General features: G+C 39.2%; 2 protein-coding genes across 5 annotated transcripts in view; both read left to right on the top strand.

The window, feature by feature from the left end:
- Nucleotides 1–704: 704 nt before the first annotated feature.
- Nucleotides 705–2,522, top strand: LOC127439603 (C-C chemokine receptor type 1-like). Of its 3 annotated transcripts, none has more exons than XM_051695791.1 (2): nucleotides 705–1,064; nucleotides 1,618–2,522. In XM_051695791.1, exons 1-2 carry the CDS (start codon nucleotides 792–794, stop codon nucleotides 1,723–1,725), a joined length of 381 nt encoding a protein of 126 aa, XP_051551751.1. In that variant the 5' UTR covers nucleotides 705–791; the 3' UTR covers nucleotides 1,726–2,522. The 3 variants fall into 3 exon arrangements, with proteins under 3 accessions (XP_051551751.1, XP_051551752.1, XP_051551750.1); XM_051695792.1 differs by having other exon boundaries at nucleotides 1,586–2,522; XM_051695790.1 differs by having other exon boundaries at nucleotides 705–1,522.
- Nucleotides 2,523–7,648: 5,126 nt separating this feature from the next.
- Nucleotides 7,649–17,692, top strand: part of LOC127439375 (NMDA receptor synaptonuclear signaling and neuronal migration factor-like) — a 41,208-nt gene continuing 31,164 nt past the window's right edge. The window contains exons 1-2 of one of the 2 annotated variants that reach the window (XM_051695621.1): nucleotides 7,649–7,967; nucleotides 9,169–9,255. In XM_051695621.1, the coding sequence (XP_051551581.1) occupies nucleotides 7,897–7,967; nucleotides 9,169–9,255 (158 nt within the window). In that variant the 5' untranslated portion in view covers nucleotides 7,649–7,896. The remainder of the gene's footprint in view (nucleotides 7,968–9,168; nucleotides 9,256–17,692) is intronic. The other variant, XM_051695624.1, reaches the window with a different exon arrangement.

The raw sequence follows: 17,692 nt of genomic DNA, 5'->3' as shown, positions 1-17,692 counted from the left end.
CAAATTTTCGAAAATGTCCTCACTAATATAGAGAAACTTGTTGAATATCTACTAGTGAGGATATTTTAGGTGTTCCTCACTAGTTAAAAAGGCTGATAAATCGGCCAAATTAGGTTTAGCTTTAAATATGCTGATGTGCACAGGTTTCTGTGAGGGTTAGGTTTAAGGGTAGGGTTAAGGTATATATAATTAGCCTGCTATGAAATCAATGGAAGTTTATGAGATGACCTCAGTTATACAGTATATAGTGAAATAAACCTGTGTGTGTGTGTGTGTGTGTGTGTGTGTGAGAGAGAGAGTGAGAGAGAGAGAGAGAGAGAGAGAGAGAGAGAGAGAGAGAGAGAGAGCGTGCATATACATACTAGCTACTTACGAGGGGAAATAGTAACAGGTAACAGGTTAAATGTGCTCTGCCTTATGTGAGGACAACAACAACCAGTGCTGATACATATTTAAGAGCCCAGTATATTTTTACCTGCTGTGACATGCCTGCTCAGCATCTGCTTTTTACACACATAACTTCAAAAAATGCTAAAACTAATAAAAATTGTGCAAAAACTTAACAATAATGTCATAATGTACTTACTCTTATGTTGTTCTGAAGCCATATGACTTACTTCTGTGGAACATTTTTTTTTTTTTTTTGCATGCTCTTTTATTTGCTTTCAGAATGTTAACTTGTCTCCACAAGACCACAATTCTGATGAAGGTTCACTTCCTGAGAGTACTTCCTCTGCCATTAATGGGGAAACTTTAAACTTCACACTCACATCAGCAATTGCCAGATAGCCATGGAGAACCTGACCATTTCCAACAGCTCTCTGTCTGCCCGGACCTCAGCAGATGTGCTAGCTGCCAGCACTGTTCTGGGATTGTGCTGTGTGCTGGGTGTACCTGGTAATATAGTGGTGATGGTGATGCTTACCCAACATTTAAAGGAGGGCAGCTTCACCCCACAACTGATGCTGAGTCTGGCTGTGTCCGACCTACTGAGTCTGATTACTCTGCCTGTGTGGATCTACGCCTTACTGAATGGCTGGATTTTTGGCCAAGGTCCATGCAAGGTATTGTCGTATATTGTGTACTGGAGCCTCTACAGTAGTGTACTGTCCGTCAGCTTGTTGAGTGTGCAGAGATACCTACAGGTGCTGTATCCACAGCGATGGGCCAAGCTCGGCACAATGGGACAAAAGGGGCTGATTTTTGGTATTTGGACATTAAGTGGAACTTTGGCTTCTTATTCTCTTTTTTACCGAAGTGTTGAGGTGAAGGAGGATGGGCACCAACACTGTCATCAAGCTTACAGCAGTAATCTAGAAAAAATTATTGTCCTACTTGTAGAGACTCTTGTAATGTTTGTTGTACCTATCTTCAGCCTTGTCTGCTTCTACTTTCGACTTCATCAACGGATAAGTCAATCATCTTTTTTCAACAGTCACAGGCTGACTAAACTGGCAGTCAGAATCGTAGTGGTTTTCTTCATATTCAGCACCCCCTATATGATCAACAACTTGGTCATAATGTCTGTGTCATGGAAGCCAAATGTCAGCTATAATCTAACTGGGTCTCTTTTCTTTATCAACAGTTGTGTGAACCCCTTTCTTTATGCCTTTTCAGCTCGAGCGCTCAGATGTGGATACAGAAAGCAATCAGACCAGCCACATCCCCATCAGAACGAAACTGAGTAAACACATTTTCACAGCAGCGCCTAGTTTCTGTCTGTAAAATGTGTGCATATGTGACTATATTTCTGTTTGCTCATTATGGTGTAAATCGTGTATATGATTAAAGAGTATTGAGTGCATTTAATGGTATTCTATACATAGTAAAAAGTGAAAATGGGCTGTTGTCACCTTAAGGAGCGATTTCTACCTGATCTCACCCTTAAAATTACTTTCGTATGTGTAACCTAATGTAGTCCTGTTGATTTGGTCACATTGAAGAATATTTTGGACTTGACTAAAACAATTTAATTTAGATATTAGCAAATGGAGCACATTTTTACATTATCTGACAAAACATTTTTACATTTGTGTGATTTTATGTGTGTTTGCTTGATTTGTGTACTTATCTTTTAAAGGGAACATATCACACCCTGTATACAGCATGTTTCCTCAACTTGCAAACTTTCCAGTACACTTCCACTTTTCAAACAATATCAGAAATAAAAGCTGGGTAGCTCTGCAACAAGGCTAGCAAAGACAACCAAGACTAGAGTAGCTTCTGCTATTTGTTTTCAGAAATCGTGGCTCTCAGAAAGTGAAGGTTTTAAAAAAGCCTTTTATAGTAAGCTTTCAGCTCCCCTCGAAAAGGGGGAAGCAGTGTGGTATTGATGAGGCAGATACACTCCTCTTGCTCTACTGACCTCAGCTGTAACTGAGGGATGGCCTTATTTGAACACTGAACAGCTCAATAAAGGATCATTAATCCCTTAGAAGAGAAGGAGGATGCCAACAAAGACATGTTATTCTACTGTTGTCATTTATTACCTGAAGTTGACTAAATAAAGCCTTTGTTCTTGGGTGGCAATATACAAACGTGACGTCTCCTAGTGTCTTTCTTATAGCATGTGACTTACGTTCGTAAATTATGAAAGAATTTTCATTAGATTGTGTTGGGAAATTCTTTCATAATTTACGAGTTGGCTATTTCGTATGGTCTCAAACGATGTTGTTTGCATAAACTTGTACGACTTCATCACGTGCAAATTCCCGGATGTCTAATGCAGAAGTAAGTGCGATTTCCGTGCACAAAGCATTAAGGACATACTTATTAATATTATGCCCTTACCCAAACCCCTTATCTAAACTTAACCAATCAGTAGAGTGTGTAAACATGAAAGGAAGCTGTTGTGTGTGACAGAAGCAAGTAATTGTCACGTATTAGATGGAAACGATGTCCAGCAACATCATTGGCTGTAGTGAAAGTTGTAGGAATTCAAACGAGTGCAGTCACACGATATCATACGAATTAGCCAAATGTAGAAAAATTGTACAAATCCTGATGATTTCACAATGAGAGTCTGTTGGAATTTTCATGAGATCGGGTTGGACTTACCTTAGTCTGCAGGGAACCCAACCATGATATTTTAACTAAAATCAGCATTCAAATAAATAAACACCCCACAAACAGATGAAAAAAAAAAAGAAAGAAAAAAAAAGAATGAGTAAATGAAAGAAATAGAAAAAACACACAAAACTTGATCAACCAGAATAAAATATAATAATTAATAACATAATAAAAAAATTTATAATGGAAACATAAACTAACAAATCAGGTCATTTTTAGGTGTGTCACAGCCAATGGACAAGAAGGTGACAACCAAACTGCATAGTCCAACAAAATGCAAGCAACAGGAAAAGTGCCTTCTGGTGGAACTGCAACAAATAATAATAATAATAATAAAAGAAAAAAAGCCAATACAAAGATGTGAATACCGAAGGGAAAATAAATTGTGGATGCGATAGGGTGTGTAAAATATTTTCAGGTATAGAGCTGCACATTACTTACAATTTAAATAATATACAGTAACTACTATTATTAATATTTTTTATAATATATATATATATATATATATATATATATATATATATATATATATATATATATATATTATATATGGATTAGACTTGTTGGTCCTGAACATCCCATAGATGCTCAATCGGATTGAGATCTGGGGAATTTGGAGGCCAAGTCAACACCTTGAACTCTTTTTCATGTTCCTCAAACCATTCCTGAACAATGTATGCAGTGTGGCAGGGCACATTATCCTGCTGAAAGAGGCCACTGCCATTAGGGAATACCGTTGCCATGAAGGGGTGTACGTGGTCTGCAACAATCTTTAGGTAGGTGGTACGTGTCAAAGTAACATCCACATGAATGCCAGGACCCAAGGTATCCCAGCAGAACATTGCCCAGAGCATCACACTGCCTCCACCGGCCTGCCTTCTTCCCATGGTGTATTCTGCTGCCATCTCTTCCCCAGGTAAATGACACACACGCACCAAGAAAACATGATTCATCAGACCAGGCCACCTTTTTCCATTGCTCCATGGTGCAGATCTGACACTCACGTGCCCATTGTAGGCGTTTTCGGCAGTAGACGGGTCAGCCTGGGCACTCTGACCGGTCTGCGGCTACGCAGCCCCATACACAGCAAGCTGCGATGCACTGTGTGTTCTGACACCTTTCTATCATGGCCATCATTAAGTTTTTCAGCAATTTGTGCTACAGTAGCTCTTCTGTGGGATCAGATCAGACGGGCTAGTCTTCACTCCCCACGTGCATCAATGAGCCTTGGGCGCCCATGACCCTGTCGCCGGTTCACTGGTTGTCCTTCCTTGGACCAATTTTGGTGAGTACTAACCACTGCATACCGGGAACACCCCATAAGACCTGTTGTTTTGGAGATGCTCTGACCCAGTCGTCTAGCCATCACAATTTGGCCCTTGTCAAAGTCGATCAGATCCTTACGCTAGCCCATTTTTCCTGCTTCCAACTCATAAAATTTAAGAACTCACTTGTTACCTAATATATCCCACCCCTTTACAGGTGCCATTGTAACGAGATAATACATGTTATTCACTTATGTCAGTGGTTTTAATGTTGTGGCTGATCAGTGTATATATATATATATATATATATATATATATATATATATATATATATATATATATATATATATATATATATATATAGATAAGGGCTGCAACCATTAAGTTGCATGATTAAACTCATTTGAAAAACAATGGAGACAAGCTGAAGCGGGAAAAACACGACACAAGTTGTCCAGCACACGAGAGCACTTTAAAAACACTTCAAAGAAGATCATAATAAGCATACAGTTTAATGTGTGGAGTTGTTGCTGCATTCGGTGCGTTGAAACAGTGATTGTGCCGTTTGATGCGCTTAATGCCTCCTACACACTACACGACTTTCAAAGACGTCGGATTGTGGTATCGTTCATATTACACAACTGCCTGTCTTGTCATGGAAGTCATAGGGTTTTCAAATTACACGAGGAATCGGCGACAGCACATTACAAAACATTTCACTATTGATGAATCCCCGACGACTCTGCCTGGACTCCAGTTTACGTTTCACAACAGAGTACACGCAAGAAGTGATATGAGATACAAAAACAAATGTATGATCATATGTTATGCATTTCAGAATATGATGTGTATGTCTTTAATCACCTTTACATAATGTGTAAAGGCATCATATATTTTATTGGTTACAATATGAAAAAGTACCTCCAACTGAAACATCTACCTATTTGCTTACCTGACTGTCCAAGAGAATTGGCAATTTCTCTCCAACTCTTCTCTTTCTCCACCCGGTTGTGGTACAGTTCAGAGGAAACATCAAACAGGCACTGGTGCTCCTGCCAATGTTCCACAAATTTTTCCTCCATCTCTTCGGTCCAATGAGACTTTCTTGATACCGCAGCCATGCTAGTTGATGTTCTGTTGCAGGTACATCAGGACTCCTCCCGCTGAAACTTCCTGTGCCCCGATTCTTGCTCTCTCATTGGCTGTAGGTCAACGCTGCAGTTGTATTCAGTCAAAACACACTTCACATTGCGCGATTTGGAATCGCAGACAGGTCCAGATATTTAACATGCTAGATATTTAGCTGACATCGGCGGCGCGTCGGCGCTTCTCTCAGATCGTGTCTTTGATAATTCATACATTGTGTTAGTCGCTCGCAGGAGCGAGCTCTGATTTGCCTATGATTTCGGGCTTTTGTCGGCAATCTCCACAAAACTGTCGGCGAGTGAAAATCGGGCCTAAAATCGTGTAGTGTAAACTCGGCATAAGAGTTGTTTCTCTCCAGCACATGACATACATTTTACTGCTATTTTCTGTTTTATAATATATACATGTTATGAATTCAAAATTAGACGCGTATTTCCACGTATTTCGCAAAACTGTTTGTTTTTACCACATGCGAGCCTCCGTTAAACTTCACTGAGCAAGCGAGCGCACGCATCCATGTCAATATAACCAATCACAATGGAGAAAGGGAGTGCAATCACTTTCATTAAACTCGTGCAAAATCATACCGCGCTTTCAGTTTCAATGTAATCAGTTGTGCAGCTTTCAATGATGTCACACTGATGTCTCAGAGGTCAAAGTTTTAATTAGATTATTTATCATCATGTGAGCACATGTAATACATTGAGCACCGGGGTCAGACTTTTCTGCGCGAGAGTGAATCTGCACTGGGTTTACAGATGATTTCACTATATTAAACTGTATATAATGCTGAATATAATGTATAATAATGCTATGGTTCCTGATATTTGATCGTCCTGATAATGAAAAACGTTATGTCTGATTCCACTAGTAAATTTCTACCATGGCAAACATTATTTTACTGGATAAACATACACATATTTTTGAAAAGAATAGTTTAGAAAAATGTAATCAGCGACAATACTGTTTTAAAACCTACAATATTAATTTAAAATACTTAAAATGTATGTAATCAGTGACAAGCATATGTATCTAACATAATTAGCCTATTAATTTTTTCAGCTGGGCAGAATTATTAATATTTCTATTCTGGTGTCACCATTGCCCTCTGCTGGGCTGATGGATCATTTTACTCTTTAATGAACAGTACTTTTTAATTCTACAAAGTTTTACAAGTAATGAAAGGAAATGTTTTGCATATGTACTGAAAGTAATAATAATAACAATAATAAATTCAAATGTAACTTTTCATGTGAGAGTATAGAATCATGAATTCAGTAATGTAAATCGAACCAAATCCTTACGCCCTTTATCATTTCTGTTTTTTTTTTTAAAAATCATATTTTAATAAAATACAGGATTTTTTATTTTTTATTTTTATCCGATTATTCGATTATCAAAATAATCGGTAGTTGCAGCCCTAATATATATATATATATATATATATATATATATATATATATATATATATATATATATATATATATGTGTGTGTGTGTGTGTGTGTGTGTGTGTGTGTGTGTGTATGTGTGTGTGTGTGTATGTGGGCAGGTTTAAGTGGTTTACGAGGACTTTTCTTTAGGTTACAAACTGGTAATTACAAGGGTATTATGCTATAAATGTGGTTTATGAGGACATTTCTAGTGTCCCCATAATTCAAATCGCTTAAAAAAACATACTAAACAATGTTTTATTGAAAATGTAAAAATGCAGAAAGTTTTTTTGTGAGGGTTAGGTTTAGGGGTAGGGTTAGGGTTAGGGGATAGAATCTATAGTTCGTACAGTATAAAAATCATTATGTCTGTGGACTCTCCTCATAATGATAGCTGCACCAACATGTGTGTGTGTGTGTGTGTGTGTGTGTGTGTGTGTGTGTGTGTGTGTGTGTGTGTGTGTGTGTGTAAAGGATGACCCGGACAGACTTCGTGAGATTTTCCAAATAGTTTCAATAACATAATCATTAATCAATCCACAATATTTTTCAAGTCTGCTAAGAAAGCACATCAATATATTAATTAACCCACTTTGCAACTGTCGCCAAAGGACACGCCTGAGCGCACATTATGCCCACCAACCAATAAGAGGAGAGAGAGAGAGAGAGACGCGTAAGGGCACGCTGGTAGCTCACCCATCACATTGCTATACTACAGTAGCTCACGACAGACAAACTCCGTTCACGACAGACCCGTACACTTCGTGTAGTTGCATTCTGATGAACGTGTCATACCTGAACATGAGGAACAAACGGAACATCTGACATACAGACCCACGTAGCACTTGAATCAGGGAGAAGAGAGGTGGTGATTTCCATCTCCATTCTGCGGATGATTTGTTTGTATTGAGCATTTATCTCCTCCTTTGCAAATGTGACGAGTGGAATGAGCTATTTTTACACTCTGGTCGTTTCCACTGCAGCATGGGAACTGCCGTGTCCAAGAAGAAGAATTTAAGGAATGATGCGATTTCTTCTGTTGCCGCAAAAGTTAGGTGAGTCTCTTTGCTTCAGCACAGGCGAGTGAGTGAAAGAGGCAGCGCGCCTCACTGATGGACGGAGCTGCTTATCATATGCTGTTATGGACTGTGTGATGCACCTGTTCACTACAGATCTCATATTTTCCTCTGCTGTTGCTAATGAACGATCAATTAAAAAGATAGATGCGACAGTGTCAGTTAAGACGGACTCGCGTTTGGTTTAATAATGCTGACAACACTTTGTATGCACAAGTGCAATAACTAAGCGTGCTACAAATAAGTTTGGCCTGGCAACTACTTTGAAGGATTTTATTAAAATGTAAATGCATTGTGCTTTTGTAGTGATAAATCACGATTTGCTCTTTTTCGCATAGATAATTTCGAAGATCTTATTATGGCTTTTGAGATGATAACGACTGCGTGTACAGAATGACCTATGTAGGGTATTGTTTCTGTTGTTTGGACTATTTAAAAAGAAAAAAATATTGATTTATAAAACTGATATGGTGTCAAACGTACTGGATAATTTCAGCAAAAGTAAATGTGTTATTTTGTCAGTTGTGTTAACTTTCAAATTTGTTTTTGCATATCAAACAAATGGCTGGGTCACCTTAAAGGTCAAAATGTCTCCCCAAAGATTCCATCCTAGTACCAGCCCTGTATGCAGATATTCATAAGACTGATGTTCTGTGACACAACAGTCACTGTGTCAGTCTCAGCTGGTGATTTTCACAGTGGTCACGAAGAAGTGAAATCAACTCAGACCCCTTTGCCTGTTTGTTAGTTGATGTGTTTATATATTTCCACCGGAGATACATTTTATATATATATACCATATTATCTCCCTACTGCCTCTAGGGTGATTATTTCAGATTTAAGCATGAAGCATGAATGATAGGCTTAAAGTCTTTTACACTGATGCCTTTTAGTGAATCTAAAACAAAACACAGCTTAATGTGAATACTCACTCACTCACTCACTCACTCGCTCATTTCACCCACTCACATTCAGTGACCTTTACCAACTAGACAGTAGCAAAGAAACCAACCTTTATTCATCATGACACCACTGCTGTTTACTGAATCAGCTGCTACCAAACTTTTGACTAGCACTCGAGACTCCCACTGCACCACAGTGACAGACTGTGGACCCGATCTCTTATTCATCCTCCCTCTATAATTCATCAATTTATCTGTGTGATGCTTGACACTTTCAGACTTATCAGATCTATGAACTCACTTCCGCAGAGAAACAAACTGCAGGAATTCTTGATCCGGACAGGAGGAATGCTTGATCACTTCCAGTAAGTGTCCTCTCTGTCTCTGCTACTGATGTAACCTTGTTGAAATAGGGTTCTCAGATGGGTTATGGTTGTGTAAGATGCATTTACAGACAGTTTGGAAATGGACTGGACTGTACACAGGCCTCAGGGGAGTCTGAAATAGCTTGATATGGCTTCTTGACCATAGTATGATTTATGATGTAATTCCCATTTCCGACCTAATGTATTGTAAGGTTGGAGATGTGATCAGATCAAATCAAATGCTATGCAATGTGTTGGATCATGGTTGAATGCAATCCAGCATGTGTTCTGCACTGAATGGCTGCTCATCAATCTATAGAAGTTATTCCAGAAAAAGAACAAAAATTATGCCTGTATTCATCAGCCATTGAGATAAACTAAAACTGAGAATTTACTCAAAAGATTATTAATGTTTATACACATTTGCAAGCAATAAATCCCTGCTCGCACCTGTTAATGCACTCCAATATGCATGCATGCTTTATTCATCATGGCACCCGAACTTGTAAACTAGCAATTTGTCTCCCGATGGGCTTATTCTATAACTCTCCCTAACCTTGTAAGCAAGGCAGAGACAGATAACCTTAATTATTTCAAATTCTCACATGCAAGTTAAGAAAAATAGTCCACAAACAAAGACTATATTCCTATATATCACTATATTACTAATAAATGTACAAGAGTAACTTTAAAATGTAAGAATAGAGTAAAAAAGCAATACAGAAACAGAATATTACAAACTAAATTGTTGTCGTAAACACTGAGCATTAGAAAGGCAGAAAATAGGACACTTTAAAATTCCACAATGTCCTTTTTACACTGTACAATACTCCACGGTAAAGCGGTATCTTGTGGAATTGGATTACAGTAGCTTTGGTGTTACAGAAGTACAGTATATTATACACTTAAAAAGACTAAAGCAAGTAGAATGGTGACCTCTTTTAATGAGTAATGACTTTTGAATCCTGTTCCTCCATATTTTTCTGCCCTTTTAAGTTTCCCCTGTATCCAAAGACATGGACAGAAAGTGAGGACCAGGCTGCAATGAAAGCACAAGCCAATTAGTATTACCAGTAGTGAGTGGTATAGATATACAAGCCTCCCTATTGTCTCACAGGCTGATCTGTAAATGGTCTAATTAGAGGTTGAGACCACCAGGAGTTGTACTGGAGGGGGGCCCAGATTATAGGAAACCTTGTGTGTACAGTATGTTTGTGAGTGTGATTATGATTCTTTAGGTCAGGCTCTTGGACATCTAACATCATGGTTTTGAATAACTAGAGTACCATAACTAAACTCAGCAAAAAAAAAAAAAAAAAAAGAAAAAAAAAAGAAACTTCCCTTTTTCAGGACACTGTATTTTAAGATAATTTTGTAAAAATCCAAATAACTTTACAGATCTTTATTGTAAAGGGTTTAAACAATGTTTTCCATGCTTGTTCAATGAACCATAAACAATTAATGAACATGCACCTGTGGAACGGTCATTAAGACACTAACAGCTTACAGGCAGTAGGCAATTAAGGTACAGTTATAAAAACTTAGGACACTAAAGAGACCTTTCTACTGACTTTGAAAAACACCAAAAGAAAGATGCCCAGGATCCTTGCTCATCTGCATGAACGTGCCTTAGGCATGCTGCATGGAGGCATGAGGACTGCAGATGTGGCCAGGGCAATAAATTGCAATGTCTGTACTGTGAGACGCTTGAGACAGGAAGGACAGCTGATCGTCCTCGCAGTGGCAGACCACGTGTAACAACACCTGCACAGGATCGGTACATCCAATTATCACACCTGCGGGACAGGTACAGGATGGCAACAACAACTGCCTTAGTTACACCAGGAACGCACAATCCCTCCATCAGTGAGAGAGGCTGGACTGAGGGCTTGTAGGCCTATTGTAAGGCAGGCCCTTACCAGACATCACCAGCAACAACGTCTGGATTCGCTGGACCAGAAAGGACTCGCAAAAAGTGCTCTTCACTGACGAGTTGCGGTTTTGTCTCACCACGGGTGATGGTTGGACTCACGTTTATTGTCAAAGGAATGAGCGTTACACCGAGGCCTGTACTCTGGAGCGGGATCAATTTGGAGGTGGAGGGTCCGTCATGGTCTGGGGCAGTGTGTCACAGCATCATCGGACTGAGCTTGTTGTCATTGCAGGCAATCTCAATGCTGTGTGTTACAGGGAGACATCCTCCTCCCTCATGTGGTACCCTTCCTGCAGGCTCATCCTGACATGACCCTCCAGCATGACAATGCCACCAGCCATACTGCTCGTTCTGTGCGTGATTTCCTGCAAGACAAGAATGTCAGTGTTCTGCCATGGCCAGCGAAGAGCCTGGATCTCAATCCCATTAAGCACGTCTGGGACCTGTTGGATCGGATGGTGAGGGCTAGAGCCATTCCCCCAGAAATGTCCAGAACTTGCAAGAGCCTTGGTAGAAGAGTGGGGTAACATCTCACAGCGAGAACTGGCAAATCTAGTGCAGTCCATGAGGAGGAGATGCACTGCAGTACTTAATGCAGCTGGTGGCCACACCAGATACTGACTGTTACTTTTGATTTTGACCCCCCCTTTGACCCCCACATTATTCCATTTCTGTAAGTCACATGTCTGTGAAACTTGTTCAGTTTATGTCTTAGTTGTTGAATCTTTTTATGTTCATACAAATATTTACACATGTTAAGTTTGCTGAAAATAAAAGCAGTTGAAATTGAGGACCTTTCTTTTTTTGCGGAGTTTAGATGTGTTAGCTATTGAGCTAAGAGACCATACAACTTAAGGGGTCAAATAATTCTTTGATTACATTTTTTTTCAGAGAGCTTCACTTATAATGTTAATCAAGGTTTTTTGCACCTAGTCATAATTTAGTATTACATGACCATTTTCCACTCACACTTTTTTTTTTGCTACTGTACCTTTAAGATTTCAATATAAATGCCCTCAGTTGGTTTGGCAGTTGGTTTGCTATCGGGTCCGATATAGTTGTCTCAGCTACATCCTTCAATAGAAGCCTCTTCACAATTGCAAAGCTTGCATTGCATAGTGACAAGACTGTTCACACAAATATGTAGCATAACCTGTGTGTAACAATGCTGGCAAAGACAGTGATGTTTAGTGTAGTTTATTTCCAAACGTGATAACCAGTAACCCTAACTATAAATGTGAACAAAACAAAACATGAACGACTTAACTAAACTTAATTTGACTTGACTATGGACTTGACTATGGACTTGACTATGGACTTGACTATGGACTTGACTATGGACTTGACTATGGACTTGACTATGGACTTGACTATGGACTTGACTATGGACTTGACTATGGACTACATTACATTAACAATACCTGACACTAGACAATGGCAAACATGAGGGCTTAAATACAAGGACATGGGTAACAGGTAAACAAGACAACCAATCACAAGACTAAACTATAAACAAGATAACAAGACTAAATGAACTTAAACCAATGAAAAGACAAGACTAATAACAAAGTAATCAAACAATGAACCAATGAAAACAACACACATGAACAGTGGAAACACATGACAAGATCGCATGAGGGAACAGGAAATCACATGACAGGAACAGGAACTAAACTTGAATAAAACACATGAAAACAAGAACAAAACACATAAACATGACACTGTGAAGGTTGGGCCAATGTGATTAGGGACCTTATTAAAAATACACTTCAGCCACTCATGTTCTTGGAAGATGCTTCAGAAGGCTAAACAGAGATGTAGATGTTACCCCACAGCAAAGAAACGTGCAACATTTGGCAAACTTATCTTCTGGTCATTAGGAATAATTATAGCAGCCATCCCACTTCCTCCTTTTACTTAAAGGAATACTTCACACAAAAATAAAAATTCATTCAAATTCATTTACTCACCCCTATGCTGTCTCAAACTCAACTTTTTTTCTTCTGTGCAACACAAATGAAGATATTTTCATGGAGATATGATGATGACCCCATTTACTGTACTTGCATATGGATATACAGTATACTGTATTAACATCATATCTCCATCAAAATATCTTTGTTTGTGTTCTACAGCATAAGGGTGAGTAAATGATGTGAGAATTGTCCTTTTTGGGTGAACAAACCCTGTTGATCTGAAATCCCTCAAAAACTTGGAATAGATCAGCTTAGAAATCTTGGTCAATAGCGATTTGGAACGACAATGTTTACTAGTGTGGCTAATTTAGAGACATGCTCATCAAGTGTCCATAAATTGATAATGACATTTTAAAAACTTAATGCCAATGGCAGATGTTGAAGATTTTCAGAGATGAATATGACTCAAGCTTACATAAAGTCTAACTGTCAAAGACAAAAACTCTTAGCTGGCAGTGAGAACAGTGTGAGATGAGAGTTTGAAGAGGATAAACAGGACACTAAGAAATCAAATCAGCAAAGAGAACACTGAGTTTGTAAGTTCATCTTGAGGATGAGCATGAGTAATGAGAATGTGAGAGAAAGGGGTCATGTCTCACATAGATATTCTGCTTAATGCATGCAGAGGCACTCGGAAACAAATTGTACTTGCTTTTTATGAAATGCGTGGTATGCTAAAGTCAAAGTGACCCTGGGCAAAAGCACTCATTTCTGCTTTTCATTGTGTGTGAACAGACACATGAAACAGCATTGCATGAACAGCTCCAGGGTGCATGAACATCTCCCGTGTTTCACGTTCCATGTGAATTATCTCTACCCTCTTTTACCCATGCTGCCATTGCAAACTTAGACTTAGATATTGTATAACCTTGTCCATTCAATCTGTGTCTGTGTGTATTAGTGTCCAAGTTTGATGGATGGATGGGATGCATGGAACTAATTTTAGGTTAGTTTGGTCATTATCGGAAGTGAAAGAAAAAATGCATTGCATGTCAATTTACAGAAGTAAACAATACCATATAATAATGAAGATTGCATTAGTTTCACTCATATAAAGAAAAGAAAACAACCAATTCCTCCACTCATGAGCATGGCTGAACTTCACCTTTTGATTTTTCAAAAGTTTCTCCCAATTTAGTGTTAAATTATTGGTTTAACTCCTCCATATCACAGAGCTTCCATAAATCCAAGATTCACATGTTGGTACTGTGGGTTTCAGACAATGTTATATCTGACAAAGCTGCAACAAGCAATATCTGGAGAACAATATAATTCTGATGTGTTGTCAGGTTCCATACACATAACTCCAAATAAAGTAAACAGCTAGGCTTTTGGAAATTGCATTTGACAGAAGCAAGTATAGCTTTTTACATGACCAAAAAATACATGCGCAAAGTCTGAATGTTTCTCCACAATTTCTCCAGGAGCAACTAAACGATGTTTATATACAAATAATTACAAATAATTTGTGTATTTTCATTTTTTCGTAATGGGCATTGATTGTTTTTCCATCTCTTCTCCTGGAGCGCTGCAGGGATTTCGTCCTGCAGTCTTGTAGTCCACAGCTTGGTTAAAGCATCTGCTTTGGGTAATATGGTTAATACGCTTCTCTCTGCTCACACACTCTCTGCTTAGTTCTCTGCCTCATGTGTGCCACTTTCACCTCATCCTATCCTTCTGCGTTCTTTCATTCCTTCCTCCCCTTCCCCCCCTTTCCCCTTTCTGTTTTGTCACATGTCAGAAAACATGTGAGATGCTCCCAGATGCACACGCTACACTCTCAGACAAACTGACAGGGCATAAGATGAAGGGTGTGTGTGTGAGAGTGGAAGTATGTTTGTTAGCGATTTGGGCCTCTTATACCCTACAGTGCTTCTCTGTATGTATAATTCATGTTTTAATTCTCTCCGACTGAGTAGACTTTTTTTGTTTTTAAATTTGTGTCCACGATTTCTAGATAAAAAAGGAACAGTAAGCTAACCTCTTATTAATACAGGGTAATTGCTTGTGCCTTGTGCTTAGGTAGAAAGTATTAATGCAGAACAATTGGATTTCAAAAAGGCAAATCAAAGGAACAAAAGAATCACAGCCTATGTTCACACAGCAGCATGGTTGTCAGTCCTGTTTTAGAGTGTTAAATACAGTTACGTTCACTCACAGTTCGGTTATAAACGAGAGTGTTATCCACATTCGATAACTGAACCAAACAGAAATTTTCAGGACTCACAACCGAATTTTAAGAGGGAGTTAAGGCCCCAGTTGAAGAAAGAACAGGTGTGACATCATTTCACACAAAATCTGGCCAAAACGAATGTGTTTTGTTTGAAACAGCCAGGACATCCCGTATTTTGGTTAAATTAAGATTGCCCATATGTGACACCTCTTGTCAGCCATGACCAGAGCTGCTCCATTCAGTTTTTTGGCCAAGGAGCGAATGAAATTCTGTCACAAAAAACAACGTAAACAAAAAAACATTCAAAGCTGCTGTAGGTTAGTTAAGATTTGATGGATGAACTCGTCGATTGGACTCATTTATTAAATAACATTGTATCAATTGTGAATTTCTAGTGTAATGAATGTTACCATCTTTATATTTACTTAAGTCAATGACTAAGTTCAGGCATGAAACTTTGAATGGCACAGGCTGATAGGTTGTTTGAATCTGTTAGCCAGTTAGCTTGCTCACATGTGATATGTCAAGCCAAATGGCTTACATGGTGTGAGCCGATAGCTCCTTTGATGTTTAATCGGTTGCCAATCAACTTTAAATTTGCTCAGTTAGCAAGCAAGCGGGTTTCACTGCAGCGCACTGCAAGAGTTTTCTCAGAAAATTATATTTGCACAGGTGGGTGCTGGGGCTTTTTCTTCTATCAGCTAGCACAGTAAGGTCTGCTTTTTGGCCATGAAACATAGAAGTGAATCTTTATCAAGGTAAGCTGTAGCCAAATCAGGCACAGGCACACATAGCTATCGTAGGTCATTAGTTTGAATAAATCCACACATAGCTAGGCTAAAGCTCTGGGCTTTGCAAGTTCAGGTACACATAATGAGTCAGGTCACTAGCCGTTTAAGCCATTCGGCCAAGCATGTTCAAGCAAACATAGAGATTTAGTTCAGTAGCGTTATGCCATTCAGCCAAGTAGGTCAAGGTACACCTAGCTAGCACCCACTCAGTGCACATGGCTCTTCAGAGCATCAGCAGTACACAAGTCTTGGAGGTACCCTTACAAAAATCTAGAGTTCATACCTAATTTTCTGCATACTTGCCGCAAATTCACCACTGATCATTTTTACATGCAAAGCTTTGCAGCAAATTTGCGGCAAATTGTCCATTGTTACCAAAGGTTTGCTGCAGGTTCATCACTACCGGTGAAGAGCTGCAAATTTCTGGCAAACATTTGTGGCAAATCACAATCTTATTTGCATGTGAAAATAACGAGTGGTGAATTTGCAGCAAATTTGTGTTTTGTTTGCTACTAGCTTGCCAGAACTCTAAATTATTTGTAAGGGTGGATCTGCTTGTTTGGGGAGTTTTGTGTTATGCGTTTGTGCAGCTTCCCTGCTTAGTTGGGGGATTGTATTTATGTTTAATTGTGCAGCAGCATGTAATACATGCTTGATGCAGCATGTCTTGTGTTTTATTAACTGTGCAGCAGCAGCAGCATATCCACATGCTTAACTTAGTATGTCTGTGTATGTTCAAGCTGTAGCAAGTCTCCATATTTGCTCTGCAGCAACAGTAGCGTAGCAGACCTAGTCCACCAAGACCAAGATCCTGTCAATATATCCAATATCATACTCACATTAACATGCTAAATCTATCTGAGAATGTCATGACTGAACTATGGTTACAGGTGTTAACTGCTATCACGAGAATACTGAACAGTGGATCAGAGGGTTGGCATCAAACAGACCACATTCGTGCTGCTCCTCAAAGTATGAACAGGATGATTCAAGAGTCATACCTGTTGGTCACCATGGTCACAGAGTGTAAATAATCAGAAGCTGTTTTCAGGTCCTCTGGTTCACTGGGCACCCAAAAGGTGTGAGGTGGGGTATCGATTTCTCTGCCTCACTTACATCATTCAAACATTACTGCCTTCTCTAGCAGTTTGTCCTCTCCAACCCTCTAATGTTTTTGATCATCCCATTACACTTTAATACAATTTGTTGCTTTGCCAGGCACTGCAGAATGAGATATAGAAAATCATAATATAGTGAGGGGATGAATCCACTCTGTACCACTTTTCCCATCTGTGTCAAGAGTTTGGTTAGTGAGGGGGTAGATAGAGAGAGAGAGAGAGAGAGAGATCTGCACGTGCTGGCTAGTATTTAATTATTCAGAGTGTTGTTGCAGGAAAGCATGGCTACTCCAACAACAGAGTAATCCCATTTCCAAGCATCACCAGGGATGTGCCGAGATTGCACAGTTTGCCCACAGCATGCTGATTATGGGTTTGCATGGCTCTCTGGGGGGGAGCGAAAGCATGTGCGTTTCCAGAATTATACTGTAAGCATGGAGGCGGGC

The sequence above is a fragment of the Myxocyprinus asiaticus genome, chromosome 4 (assembly GCF_019703515.2).
Source record: "Myxocyprinus asiaticus isolate MX2 ecotype Aquarium Trade chromosome 4, UBuf_Myxa_2, whole genome shotgun sequence".
In the NCBI taxonomy this organism is placed as follows: domain Eukaryota; kingdom Metazoa; phylum Chordata; class Actinopteri; order Cypriniformes; family Catostomidae; genus Myxocyprinus; species Myxocyprinus asiaticus.
The sequence above is the reverse complement of the archived record's forward strand: the minus strand, read 5'-3'. Positions and strand labels throughout refer to the sequence as shown.